At 63.8% G+C, this 13784-nt stretch overlaps 1 protein-coding gene across 3 annotated transcripts in view; it reads left to right on the plus strand.

Moving 5' to 3' along the window:
• The window catches only part of ABR (ABR activator of RhoGEF and GTPase), a 38060-nt gene that overhangs the window by 13660 nt on the left and 10616 nt on the right, over positions 1-13784 (plus strand). For 2 of the 3 annotated variants that reach the window (XM_039562900.1, XM_039562901.1), the window contains exons 2-16: positions 38-222; positions 4758-4862; positions 5298-5483; positions 5891-5998; positions 6625-6685; positions 8757-8809; positions 8941-9081; positions 9400-9521; positions 9609-9774; positions 9888-10010; positions 10084-10159; positions 10305-10409; positions 10862-10936; positions 11075-11172; positions 11285-11416. In XM_039562900.1, coding sequence (XP_039418834.1) covers positions 115-222; positions 4758-4862; positions 5298-5483; positions 5891-5998; positions 6625-6685; positions 8757-8809; positions 8941-9081; positions 9400-9521; positions 9609-9774; positions 9888-10010; positions 10084-10159; positions 10305-10409; positions 10862-10936; positions 11075-11172; positions 11285-11416 — 1659 coding nt within the window. In that variant the 5' untranslated portion in view covers positions 38-114. Of the gene's footprint in view, positions 1-37; positions 223-2760; positions 3086-4757; positions 4863-5297; positions 5484-5890; positions 5999-6624; positions 6686-8756; positions 8810-8940; positions 9082-9399; positions 9522-9608; positions 9775-9887; positions 10011-10083; positions 10160-10304; positions 10410-10861; positions 10937-11074; positions 11173-11284; positions 11417-13784 lie in introns of those variants that run through there. The other variant, XM_010402404.4, reaches the window with a different exon arrangement.

Here is a 13784-nt window from a genome sequence, read left to right on the forward strand (position 1 = left end):
CCCGGATGCTCACGGCCACCCTCTCTTACCCCGGCAGACTTCAACTATGGTGCGGACGAGTACGACGCCGAGGGCAACGAGGAGCCCAAGGCGCTGCCGGAGGGCTCGGAAACCATGCCCTACATCGATGAGTCGCCCACCATGTCCCCCCAGCTCAGCGCCCGCGGCCAGGAGAGCGGGGACGGGGTCTCGCCCACGCCCACCGATGGCCTCGGCACAGGGGTAGGTGCTGGCGGCGCGGGGCTCTGCACCGGGGGCGGGGGGCTTCGGGGCTCTGGGTGTTCAGCTCGGGTGTCAGCGGTGTTTGTGATGCTCTGGTGCTGCTCTGACCTGGGGCACTGTGTCCGGCAGCTCAATTTCCCCTGGCCGTGGCACTCTGAGCGCCGGGGAGCAGCAGTTCGGGGCGTGCCATGCCCGTGGGACACGCCGTGTCCCTGCCCCGCCGTGTCCCTGCCCCGCCGTGTCCCTGCCCCGCCGTGCCATGCAGAGCCCGCAGGGGATGGGCTGGCTGGAGAGCGGGGTCCCGGCTTGGGAGCACGGCCGGGCGTGCTGGAAGCGGGGAGTTGCCGGGTCCCCAGCTCCGGGAGCCCTTGGGGACAGGGCGCAGCGGCTCCGCCGGGCTGCCGGCTCCATCTAGTGGCACTCGGGGACCGGTCACCAGCAGGGGTGGGGACACGCGGTGCCCCCCTCGCTCTGGACAAGTTAGATGTAACCCCTGCTGTTCCCAGCGCATCCTTGGGAAGCCCTTCGGTTTTCCAAAGCAGGAGGGGTGCCCGGAGAGCTGCGGGGCGGGATCCAAAGGGAAAAAAGTGGTTTTTTCTCCGGAATGAAAGTTTCCATAAAGCCCGGGAGCGGTGGGGTCCAGGCAGGCACCTCGGCCCCTTGGGGTTGGTGCGGGGAGCAGCCGCACAGCCCCGAGCTGGGGGATCCCCTGGCGCTGCCGCTGCCCGGGCTGGGGAAAGTGAAGTTTTATTTTTGTCGTGGAAAGAGTTAAGCTCCTGACCCGGATGCTGAGGCAGAAGAGGGAGAGGTGTGGCTTCCTCCCCAGGGTCGCCCTGCGCAGCATCGTCGTCCCGGCACCCAGCGCCCCTGGGGAGGGCGAGGAGGATGCTGCCCTCCCGGAGCTGGCTCTAAACCACTCGGGCCCAGGGCTCCTTGTGCCCCAGCCCAGCCCTTCGAGCCCCAGCCCTGACACTCCGGTGCCGGTGCTGTGGGCGCTGGGCTCTGACCCCGAGGCCAGCAGGGACAGCAGAGGGTGGCTCTGGGGAGCAGGGCTGGGGGAGATGCTGGCAGAGGGGTGGCCCTGAGGGGTGGTGGGGCCCGCTGGATCTGGGCACAGGCAGGGACGTTGGCTTGGTTGTCGCTGACAGGATTGGGAAGTGTTGGAGCCCAGTGCCAGCTCTGCTTCCATCTCTTTATCTGGAGCTGCTTGTGCTGGGGCTTGGCAGAGCCGCCTCGGATACAAGCACTGTGTGTCAAGCCCTGCGAGGGGCACAGGCTTGTGCTTGTGTGGCTGGTGGCACAGGGTGCCAGGTTCACCCCACTGCTCTCCTCCAGTGAGGCAGGACTGGTTTCACTGCCTTTGAGAGGGCTGGAGGAAGTTTCTGGTGGGGCATCTCATCTTGCAAGCTCCTGGGGCAGCTGGAACCATGTCTGGGGCCTGCGACTGCTGGGTGCAGACACATCTTAACCCTCCCTCTCCCACTTGGGAAACATGGGTCATGCTGTGGAATGGTGTCCCAGCCCCTGCTTGGGTGCTGCTGGGTTTGGCACTGTGGGTAGCGTTCCCCTGGACAGGGACCATTCCCCACTCTAGGGTTGGACAGGGTTGTGGTGCCCTGGCAGGGCAAAAGCTGAGCTGTGACATGGACACATGGCTGGACACGGGCTCTGGAAAGTCCCTGTGTCTGTCTCCCTGCCCACATCTCACAGCAGGAGTTTGTTGCAGGCTCAGATGGGTGCAGGGAGAAGAGATGGCTCCTGTGGGCAGAGCACATGCAGCTGCTGGTTCCCCTTTTGCTTCTGAGGAGCCTGGGGGAAACTGCTGAAACAGCTCTTGCATTGGTGTCCCCTCCTCCAGCCTGCTCTTGCCCCGTTTGCCAAGGCCCACAGTGTCCCCATGTCCACTGCTGGTGTCCCCATGTCCTGGCTGCCCCGGGTTTGGTCAGGCTGGGGCAGTGGTGGATGTGCAGCAGATATGCGTGAACACACACGGCTCAGCTGTGTGACACTGCCCCAAGTCCCCTCTGGGGCGGGGAGAGGTCTGATACCTTCTGGGGGTGCAGAGCCAGGTCCCCATGTGGGACCTGGTGATGCTGCTGCCCTCCAAGGTCACTTCTCGCTGGTGGCAATCCCCATGGTCCGACTCCGCCTTCCCTCGGGACACGGGGCTCCAGAGGGCTACAACAGACGGGATGCTCTCCACTGCCGGGTGAGAGCGCGGGGGGCCTGGCAGGGGACCCCTCCCCGCGGCTCTTGCTGGACACACGTCGGGAAGCCGGCTGGGGAAGGCGGCTGCCGCTCGCCCCAGCCTGACCACAGCCGGGCTGCGGCGGCGGAGCAGCCCCACCTCCATCGCCGAGGAGCATTTCCTGTAGCAGCGCGCAGGGCGGAGCGGCGGGGCCGGCTGGGGCGCAGGGCGCGGGCAGCGGCCCCTGCACCGCCCGCGGCCCCGGGCCGAGCGGAGCCGGCCGGGAGCGGGGCTGGCCCCGTGCTTGCGGCGCTGCCGAGCCCGGAGCCGCCGCCGCCGCTCGCAGGCGGCCCCGCAGCCGCGCCGGGAGCGCCCGGGCCGCCGGGGACTGGGAGGCCGGAGCTGGGTCAGGCTGGAGCACCGGGGATCCCATAATGGCTCCTTTCATCCCGCGCTGGTGGCCGGCGTCCAGAGCTGAGTCAGGCTGGGACAGCTCAGCCGCGTGAGCCCCTTGCCTGGAGCCTTGTGGGGTCCCCTCTGCGCCCCGCTGCCCGGCCGGCCATGGAGGAGGAAGAGGAGGCCATAGGGTACCTGGATAAAGTGCTGGAGGACGAAGATGACTCTGAGCCAGGAACTCCCACCAGCCCCGTGTCTCCGTTTTCGGCCGGCGAGAAGGTGGGCAGCGGGGGGACCCTGCTCCCGTGCTGGGCAGTGGGACAAGGGGCATCCTGCTGGTGCAGGTGATGCCCAGGTGTTGGGGCAGCTCCTGGGGCGATGCGGTGGGTGCTGGCGAGGGGCAGAGCTGGGGGCAACGGGAGCATCACTGCGGCCCCACCACTCCCCCAGGAGTGTGGCCAGGGGCACAGGGCAGGGCTGTGCCAGGCTCCAGGTGTGAAGGGTTCGGAGTGGGGTGACCACCCAGCTGTCCTCCCAGGGGGGAGTAAGGCCACACGTGCTGCTGGTGGGGGCTGCGTGGCTCAGCAGAGCTGGCACCGGATGCTCAGGAAGGGGCTGGTTTCACACTCTGCCCCACTGCTCGGCCACCAGAAACTCCTCAACAGTCCCAAAACAGAGCTGGGGAGTGGACCTGGAGAGACCCCTGTGCTGCCAGGTGTAGCTCAGCATCCTTCTCACGCCTACCCTGCCACGGTGCTGGAAGAGGGCTCCGGCCCTGCTCTTCCTGGGGTCTCCTGCACGGGGCAGCCGCAGAGCCCTGAGTAAGAGTCACTGCTCTGGGTCACGGGGGTCCAGCTGACGTCGTCCCCGTGGGGTGTGCGGGCCCCGGGCGTGGGTGGGCCCCTTATCTTCTGAGCCCCTGTACAGGGCCCAGGCTGGGGGAAGCAGGAAGAGCCCGTGACTAATCTGTGGCAAAGAGCCCACGAGCTCCCAGTGAATAAAAGTGGCCCCCCCGCGCACCCTCCTGCTGCGCTGGTCACCATGGCCCAGCCTTAATGGGGCAGCGCGGCAGCATGGACACCCTGGTTGTCACAGAAGTGCCCAGGGCCGGCTGATGGACACTAGAGTGGGGTGGGGAGATGCTGATCCTCAGCCATGCCCACTCTGGGGCTGTGCTCCCCCAGGTGTTTGCAGCTGCCACCTCCCCTGGCACAACAGCCAGGGCTGTCATGGGCAGAGGTGAGACAGGACCAATGTCCCCCCCTAAACCATCCTGAATGGCCCAGAGTGGTGCTCTCATGGCTCTGCTTGGTCCCTGTCTGGGTGGCAAAGCCTGGTCCTCAAGTGTGATTTTTAAGGGGAGGGGCCAAGGCGTGACCGAGGATGGTCCAGGGGCTGGGGTGTCCGTGCCTGGGCACTGGCAGATCCTCGCCGCGGGTCCCAGAGCCCCCCAGCCCAGCCATCCCCCTGCCATGAGGGTCATGCCACCGGAGCACCAGCGCTGCAGCAGACCTGGGCACTGGGACCTGCCCCAGTGCCACTGGGCAGTGCCTGCTGGGGTGGCACTTTCCAAGGGAAACCTCAGCCGAGGGAAAGGGTGGTGCTGCGTCACGTGGCAGCACCATCCAGCGCCAAGCATGATTTCACTGGGCGTCTCTGGACTCTGCCCTGGGAGAGTCCTGCCATGCCGTGCGCCATCCTGGAGCGCTGCCAGCAGTGCCGGGCTCATGGCCAGCCTGGAGCAGGGAGGGGAGAGAAGCCAGCGCAGCTCATTGCTTTCCCAGCTGGCTCCTGATGGGCTCTGCTGCCCATCGGGCACATGCCATGGAGCTTCCCTGACACTGGCAGGGAGATGTGGCCATGTGGGGATGCCAGGAATGGGTTGGTGGGATGAGGGGTCTCCTCCTGTGCCATTTGCTGGCTCAGCCAGGCTCCTTGCTGTGTTCCACAGGGCGAGCGGGATGCTGGCAAAGGCCTGGAGATGAGGAAGTTGGTGCTCTCTGGTTTCCTGGCCAGTGAAGAGATCTACATCAACCAGCTGGAGGCCCTCTTATTGGTGAGCACAGCCCCTAGACTGGACACCCCCAGCAGGGATGGATGGATGGATGGATGGATGGATGGATGGATGGATGGAGTGAGTAATTTCTTCCTGGACAGCTTCTCCCAGCCACATCAGCCTGGGTGGGAGCAAAGCTCCAGAAGCCACACCACAGCCAGCTTTGCTCTGTCCTGGCTACCTCCATCTCACCTCCCCTGCTGCCCATGTCCCTGTCCCTGCTGGGGACATATTTATAGCCCTGCTTCCTCTTGTGGACTAGTTGACCTTCATGGCGAGACGCTGTTGCACAACACAGGGTCACCACCGCCGCGGGGAAGTCCGGGGATGCACGAGCCCGGAGTGCCCCTTGGTCCATCTGTCCCAGCCTCAGATCCTCCTCATCCCCAGCCTTCCTCTCTTAGCCTTCATCTCAAACTCTCCCTTCTTTGGCAGCCCATGAAGCCACTGAAGGCCACGGCCACCACGTCGCAGCCTGTCCTCACCCTCCAGCAGATCGAGACGATTTTCTACAAGATCCAGGATATCTATGAGATCCACAAGGAGTTCTACGACAGCCTGTGCCCGAAGGTGCAGCAGTGGGACAGCAACGTCACCATGGGCCACCTCTTCCAGAAGCTGGTACGCACCTTCCCCAGGTCTTGCTCCACTTGGAAGAGGAGAAGGGCTGGAGTTGTGATGAGTTTGGAGTTGCAGTGCCAGCAGAGGCTGTGCCCATGGATGCCATGACCATGCTGGGGAGAAGAGAAGGAGAGGCCAGGTTGAAGTGCTGTAGCTTCAGCTTCTGCTGTCCAGGCACTTGTTATCTCTCTGCTGGATTTCGGAGGTTTATGGAGGCACAGGGCTGGGCAGGAGCTCCACCATCCTGCCCTGAGCAGGAGCCAAGCATGTGACCCCCAGCTGGCTGAGTGTCCTGCCAGGAGTGGACAGATCTGGGCAGTGTCACCTCAAGGGCTGCCTGAGCCCTTGGGTGCAGTGGGGGGCTTCAGCACCCTGCTGGTGCCCAGCTAACCCCCCACTCCCCACAGGCCAGCCAGCTGGGGGTCTACAAGGCCTTTGTGGATAACTACAAAATCGCCCTGGAGACTGCAGAGAAGTGCAGCCAGAGCAACTACCAGTTCCAGAAGATCTCGGAGGTAAGCTGGGATGTGGCTGTGCCAGTGGGACAGGGCTGTGCCTGGGCTGTGCCACACAGGGCAGAGAACACTGTCCACGTGGCTGAGCTGACCACGTCTGCCCCGCAGAGATGCTCTCCTTGCCCTGGGGACTCGCAGGGACTGTCCCCAAGGGCTGGGCCACAGGGGGCTCTGCTGGAGGGCCATGGTCTTTGGGCATTGCACAAGTTTGTCCCCACCTTGTGCAAGCTCAGGTTGGGCTCGTCCCATGCTGTCACCACCCCATCCAGTGTCGGTGGGTGCTGGGCACCTGTGGCTCATCTCCTGCTGCCTGCATCTCCATGCCTGGATCCCCTACAGAAATGGGGACCTCCGTGGCTACAACCTGCCCCCCCTTGTCCTGTTCAGCTTGGTGGCATCACCACCATGCCCCAGCTGCTGGGCACAGCCAGAGCTGCTCCCAGCCAGGCAGCATCCCCCACTCCTCCACCCAGCACCCGTGTGTGGCCTCCAGCATGGCCAGGCTGGGCCCGGGGGGAGATAGCAGGGTGCAGGAAGGCTGAGGGGGACCCCATGACCTTGAGCCATGACCTTCCCCCCCACCCCAGCCCCCTGCGGGCTGCGCTGATGGCCCTTTCCCTTCCTAGGAGCTGAAGGTGAAGGGCCCCAAGGACTCGAAGGAGAGCCACACGTCCGTCACCATGGAGGGTACGGCGGGCGTGGGGAAGGGGATGCAGCCTTTTGTGTGCACGGCATCGGCGTGGGTGAATTGCTGAGCCCTTTTTGTGCCCGGAGCCGGCGGGGAGGGAGGGTCGCGGCTCTTTAGGATGCTGGGGCGTGTGGCAGCCCCCCAGCCCCTGCCCACCGCTCCTCCCCGCCCGCGGCCGTGCCGGGAGCCGTGCGGAGGGGCCGGAGCTGTGCCGCAGCCGGGCTGAGCTGCTGCGGGGCGGCAGCGATGGCTGCGTGGACACGGGGCTGCCATGGAAATCCTCGTCATTGTCCGGCTCTGCTGTAACTGCACCTATGGTGAGGCGAGGGGGGCGGCTCCGCTTTGGGGTGCCGGTGGGGAGTGATGCCGCGGGGTCTTTGCCGGGGGGGTGGAGGCTGCGTCGTGCTCTGCAGGCTGAAGTTGGGAGCGTCTTTGTTCCAGGCTCGATTGAATCATCTTGGCTCCGGCACACGCAGCCACGCGCCCGCCGTCCCCGCCGGGCAGGGGCTCGTGCCGGCGATGGGACAGAAGGAGCTGGGGTGGGCAGGGGGATCCTGGGCTGGGGGACCCCCTCTGCCTGCGCTGTGCCGTGTGGGTGGTGATGGGGAGGGGTCCCTATTTGCCCCAGCATCGTGGGGGCTGGAATGTCCATCTCTCCATGGCTGGGAGGAGAGGCAGCAGACATCCCTGCCTGCTGCTGCCCGTGGGTCCCAGGCTGGTGCGACTGTGTGCACAAGGAGCCCGTTGCTCCTCGCTTGTGCTGGGACAACCCCTCCCGGGGCTCCCCGGAGCTTTGTGTGTGCCTGTGGTGTTGGCAGCAGGAGAGTCCATCCTTCCTGTGGGTCTAAGGTGGTGGAAAAGGGGGGGATACCCTGGCTGCCCCGCTTTATCCCAGAGCAGGGTTCTTGCTGGCTGTCACAGGGAGCAGGGCTCTTGTTTTACCCTCTGGCATGGAGTTGTGGGGGTGCAGCCTCTGGTTAGGGTTCAGGCTGGCATCCTCACCTCCTGAGCAGAGACCCCTTGCTCACCCTCTCTCAGAACCGGGTGCTGTGAGGCAGCACCCTCTGGGATAAAGGGGATGGGAGCTCCCCACGACTCAGCCCAGGATGAGGAGGTAGCATGTTTCCCTTCTCTCTCATGGTCTGAAACCTGGCTCCTCTCGGCCCTGGCAGTTTGGGGAAGTGCTCCAAAGTGAAGGGAAAACACAGAGGTATCAGCCTGGCTGGAAGCAGCCTGGGAAGACATGAATGTGGCCAGGCACAGGGAGCAGCACTGTGAGTGGGCTCCGTGCCTTTTCCTGCCCAAAGAGCTGGGGAGGAGGAGAAGGGTCTGTCTGCTTCCACTGAAATGTGCCTCTGAAGAGCCTCTGGGGCTGTTTCCTGCTGGGAAGGTGCATGGCAGGAGAAAGGGCTTGTCTGTACCCTGTGTGCGAGGCAACTCTGCTCCCCTGGCCAGAGTGGGGCCTCATGTGCGGTCATGGGGGGCTGTGGGGAGGGACATGGTGTTGGGATGATGCCTTGGCCCCCGTGTTTTCTGTAGGTGGGAGTTTTGCTGCTGCTGGAGCAGCCTGGCTCCCCTTTGCACCCAAGGCTGGCTGGGGTGGTGCACAGAGGTGGGTACAAGGTGTCCTGTGGGGTGGCAGAGCACGGTGAGAGACGGGACCCAGCGCTGAGCCAAAAGGGAAACTGAAAAAGCTGCTGAGGGTGATGAGAGGCTCTTCCGCTCCTCAACCACCGCACAGCAAGCGTGGGTTCACCCCTCCCACAGAGGCCCGGCCCTCCTCCTGCAGTGCCAGTGGTGCTCACCACCCACAACCACACACCAGCCTGGCTGTGGTTCCTCGTGCCTCCAGCACAGCAGGACACAGGGCTCTGGCACTGGTGGCTCCCCACTGCTCCTGGCACTACCATGACTGTTGATCCCAGATGCTCGCCCAGGGCTCTGTGCAGACCAGGGGGGCTCTCTGGGCATCTGGGCTCCCCTCCTTGCCCCTGTGCTGCCTGTGACAGGTGGGAGAGGGACCAGGGCTCCAGCCACAGGTGGCTGCTGACACCTTCTCTCTCCCCTCAGCGCTGCTGTACAAACCCATCGACCGGGTGACACGGAGCACCCTCGTCCTGCATGTGAGTGTGATGCCAGTCCTTGGGGGATGGTGGTGAGCTCTGTCTCTGTTGCTCCTGGGGATCTGCAGTTGATGAGGGGGTCTCTAGGGTGGGTGCTTTTGAGGTGCTCACCTGTGCCTGTTTCCTTCCAGGACCTCCTCAAGCACACCCCAGCTGACCACCCTGACTACCCGCTGCTCCAGGATGCCCTCCGTATCTCCCAGAACTTCCTCTCCAGCATCAATGAGGACATCGATCCCCGGAGGACAGCAGTCACCACCCCCAAGGGAGAGGTGAGCCCACAGGGTGGGCAGTGGCTGGGCACAGGGTGAGGGCTGAGCTCTCTGCCAGCCCCTGGCTGGTGTCTCCATCCTGAAGAGCTCCATGGTGCCTGGGTAGGACTTGGAGGGGTTCCTCCAAGTCCTAGGTACAAGATTAGGGCTCTACCCGGTCCTTGCTGCTTGCTGGTACCTTATTAAGCATAGAGGACATGGACCTTTCCATGCTCCTGGTGGCTGAGCCACAGACAGGGACAGGAGTGTCGGCCTTTCCCCATGGATTGCTGGCCTTTGCTCCCTGCCTGCTCTCACAGCAGCCCCTCTGCCCCACAGACCCGGCAGCTTGTCAAGGATGGCTTCCTGGTGGAGCTGTCGGAGGGCTCGCGGAAGCTGCGGCACGTCTTCCTCTTCACCGACGTGCTGCTCTGTGCCAAGCTGAAGAAGACAGCGGTGGGGTAAGGAGGGTGCTGGGCCCTCAGTGGGCCAGGGGCTGTGCCAGGGAGGGTGTCAGGCATCAGTCAGCATCCGTGCCCTGCCTGCAGGAAGCACCAGCAGTACGACTGCAAGTGGTACGTGCCCCTGGCCGACCTGGTGTTCCCCTCGCCGGAGGAGTCGGAGCACTGCCCGCAGGTCCACGTCATCCCCGACCATGAGCTGGAGGACATGAAGATGAAGATCTCAGCCATCAAGAGCGAGGTGCAGAAGGAGGTGAGAGAAGGGTGTGGGACTTGCTGTCGGGGTGGGTGCCTTGCTCGGGATCAGGGATGGGACATGGGGGACAGGGGCACCTGTGGAAGGTCCTCTCTGCTCCCCGTCTGCAGAAAGCCAACAAGGGGCAGAGCCGGGCCATCGAGCGCCTCAAGAAGAAGATGTTTGAGAACGAATTCTGGCTGCTCCTCAACTCACCTGCCATTCCCTTCCGCATCCACAACCGCAACGGGAAGGTGAGGAGGGTGGGCTGGGGCTGGGCTCAGCCCTGCCTGCACACAGCCTGCCACATCCCCCTTTCTCTTACAGAGCTACCTCTTCCTGCTCTCCTCCGACTACGAGCGGTCTGAGTGGAGGGAGGCCATCCAGAGACTGCAGAAAAAGGGTGAGTTTGGGGCTGCCGAGGCCCCCTTGGGGCTCCTGGCCCTCCCAGAGGCCACAGGGAGGTCCTGTAGGATCCCAGCCTGGTGCTCTCCAGTCTCCATGACCAGCACTGGCTGTGTTCCTCTGAAGTTTCTGTCCTCTCCCAGACCTCCAGGCCTTTGTCCTGAGCTCAGTGGAGCTGCAGGTGCTCACGGGATCCTGCTTCAAGCTACGCACTGTCCACAACATCCCGGTCACCAGCAACAAGGACGGTGAGTGACCACTGGGCTGGTGGGTCCTGCTTTGCTCAGGATGATGCTGGGCAGGAGCTGTGAGGTCCCTGGGCTGGAGCGGGGACCCTGCTGTGCAGGGGACAGCTTCCCACCAGGTGGCACTGCTGGAGCAGCGTCGGGCTCCCAGACAGCACAATCCCGGCTGCCGCACGGGGCTGCTTTTGGGCTCTCTCTGGCACCCCCATGGGCTGGGCAGGACCAGTGTCCCCAAGGTGAGACCCAGCCAGCCCCACTGGGAACCTCCCCCAGGACTGTCCAGCAGCATGAGAGCTTGGGATATCTGTCAGTGGGGGATACAGAATTTAGGGATGTCCCTCCAGGGGGTTGGGGGCATTTGGGTACCACTGCAGGCACCGTGCTTGCTGTGGCAAAGGTGGCCTCGGGGGTGGCCAGCCCCAGGCCCTGACACAGCCTCTGCTCTCCTGCCACAGATGACGAGTCCCCAGGGCTTTATGGGTTCCTGCACGTCATCGTCCACTCTGCCAAGGGCTTCAAGCAGTCAGCCAGTAAGTGTGGGTGCCCACCCTGCTTGGAGTGGGCTCAGAAGAGTTGGGGTCCAGCACGTGACCCCACTCTGGCCACAGTGATCCCCTGGGAGATGGTGGGGATGTTCCTGGGGTGCTGAGCAATGTCTGCTCCCCCAGACCTCTATTGCACGCTGGAGGTGGACTCCTTTGGCTACTTCGTCAGCAAAGCCAAGACCAGGGTGTTCCGGGACACCACGGAGCCGCAGTGGAATGAGGTGAGGGAAGGTGGGATGCGGGGAGGGGGCTGTGCTCCCCATTTCCCTTCAACCCTTGTTCTGGAGCTGCTCTGGGGTGCTGGGGTTGAGACACCCTCCCTCCACACCCCAGGAGTTTGAGATCGAGCTGGAGGGCTCCCAGTCCCTGCGCATCCTTTGCTACGAGAAGTGCTACGACAAGACCAAACTCAACAAGGACAACAATGAAATTGTGGACAAGATCATGGGCAAGGGGCAGATCCAGGTATGCACTGGGACTTTTGGGCATCTTCTCACCTGAAGGTGGACCCCTTAGGGCCTGGCAGCTGGGCTGGGAGGGTTTTCCTGGAGTGATGCCTGGGATAGAGAGCTCTGGTTTTGGGAGCAGGGTACAGCAATTGTGGGGTTGAAGGCAGTGAGGTGGGTGGGCATCAGGCATGGGGAGGATGGTCCTGGGGTCCAGTGGCTGCAGGAGAAGGTGGGACAAAGTGAGAGGGGCCTTGTGGAGATGGCAGAGCCAGACCTACCCCGCAGAGGCGCATCCAGCCCCAGCTGGGCTGGAAGTGTTTCCGTTCCGCTGCTCTCCGTGCCATGGCCCCAGGGGGCTGCAGGGAGGGGTTGGCAGCTGCCCCAGGGAGGGCTCTGCATGTGCAGCCCCCCGTCCCTCCTGTGTCCCCCTCTGCCACCATCTGCCTTCCCTGTGCCTCCATCCGCTGCTGTTATGGCAACAGGGGTTTCCAGGGCAACAGCTGAGCCGCCTCTGATTGGCGGTTGCCAGGCAGGGAGGATGGAGGCCTGGGCTGCCCTGAGATGCTCTCAGGTGAGCAGGACCAGGAGGATGGAGTAGGGGGCAGGCAGCCCCCAGACCCCACAGTCCCTCTGCACCCACCTTGGCCAGGCTGCAGGGAAGCCTAGGGTAGGGGGACGCAGTTCGGGATGGGGGTGTCCCTGTGTTTTCCTGGTGGGCACCACAGCCTGGCTGCCCTCCTGGCAGTACTGGGGATGGGGCATGCCTGGGACACAGCCCTCGACCCAGGGCCACTTCAAAGGGCCCATCATGGCTGCCTGCTCCGTGGGAAAGCAACTGAGGGCAGGTCCCAGGGGAGCAGAGAGCAGCGTGGAAATGCTGCTGGGAAGGGGATGCTGTGGGGAAACAGCACTGGAGGGGGGCACAGGGAGGGAGGTGGGGGCTCAGCTTCACCAGTGGCTTGTTCATACCTGGAATCACCCGTCTGTTGCTGTCTCCCCCAGGAAACAGTGGCGTGGGGGTGGCATTGGGCCAAGTGGGAAGGCCAGGGCAGGGAAGGGGCTCGGTGTCCCGCGGGGATCAGTCCAGCTGCACTCTCGGAAATAGCCTGGATCAACAAACATGAGTCATGCTGGGAGATGCAGGGGTCGGGACAGGGACAGCACAGCTCGTACCCGCTGTGCAAAAGTTGTGGGGGAAGAAAGGGAGAGGAGAGGGCCCTGGGGCTGCTTATCCCAAGGAGGATCTGGATGGATGGAAGAGTGTCAGGGTTGGGGCTGTCCTGCTGTTGCCCAGAGCCACAGCTTGGCCTTTGCCCCAGGGGTGGGCTGGGTGACAGGGCAGGACAGGATGGGCAGTGGATTGTAGTCAGGCCCCAGAGCTGCCCCCCTTCTTGTCCCTGATCTGTTTAGGCAGAGATGCTGCCTTGGATGTTCCTCACCCCAGCTGGTCTCTGGGCTCATCATGAGCTGCTGCTGGTTCCACATAGCAGCACTGGCTGCTCAGTGGAAAGGTGTGACTCCTGGTTGGCATTAACCCTGCTTTGTTGTTGTTAACCCCATTTTGTCTGCAGTTTTTAAAGCTGGAACATGCTGTGGACAGGGCTGCCACGTTTGGCTTGTGTCCCCATGAGGGTCTTGTGTCCCCTGCGCTGCAGGGCTCAGCTCTGAGCTGTCCCAGTTGCTCCCAGCAGCTGGGCCATGTCTGCTGGGTGCTGGCAGGGGTGCGTGGTGCTGTGCCAGGACGGCAGGCAGATGTTGTGGTGGGCAAAGCAGGCTGTGAGTGCTTGTGCCCACATTGCAGAGGACAGAGGATGGATCTGGCCCCCATGCCCTGGGGCATGTGAGGAGACAGGCAGTGGGTGCATGAAGGGGGTCTCAGGAGCCCCTTCCTCAGCTCATTGATGCACAGGAGGGCTGTGGCTGTTGGAGCAGAGCCTGTGTTGTCATGGGCATGGTGCCTGCTGTACCCTCAGGTAATAGCTGCCTGTCTGTCTGTCCGCTTCCCTGGGCTGGCAGAGACTCCGGATGGGGGGATTTGTGATGTTGGGGCACCCCAGAGCTGCAGGGAGTCATAGTGACCCATGTGGACTCCAGGGGCTGCTGAGGGATGGACTGGGGGGCAGTGCAAGTCCCCCCAAACCTGTGCCTCACCATGTCCCTGCCTGTCAGGAGAAGCAGCAGGCGGGGACCCTTCCAGGGCTTCCCTGCCCACATCACCCCCTGGCAGCGGGGCTGACAAGGGCCAGGGTGCACAGAGGGGACATGGGGGTCCCCAGCTGTCCCTAGGCATGACAACAGACCCCAAAAGCCTCATCCCCGTGCCCCTTGCTGAGAGCAGGAGAGCCAGCCTGGCTCCTGCGCCGAGCCAGGAACGCTGCAGCCGC

This window comes from Corvus cornix, chromosome 19 (assembly GCF_000738735.6).
Source record: "Corvus cornix cornix isolate S_Up_H32 chromosome 19, ASM73873v5, whole genome shotgun sequence".
Classification (NCBI taxonomy): domain Eukaryota; kingdom Metazoa; phylum Chordata; class Aves; order Passeriformes; family Corvidae; genus Corvus; species Corvus cornix.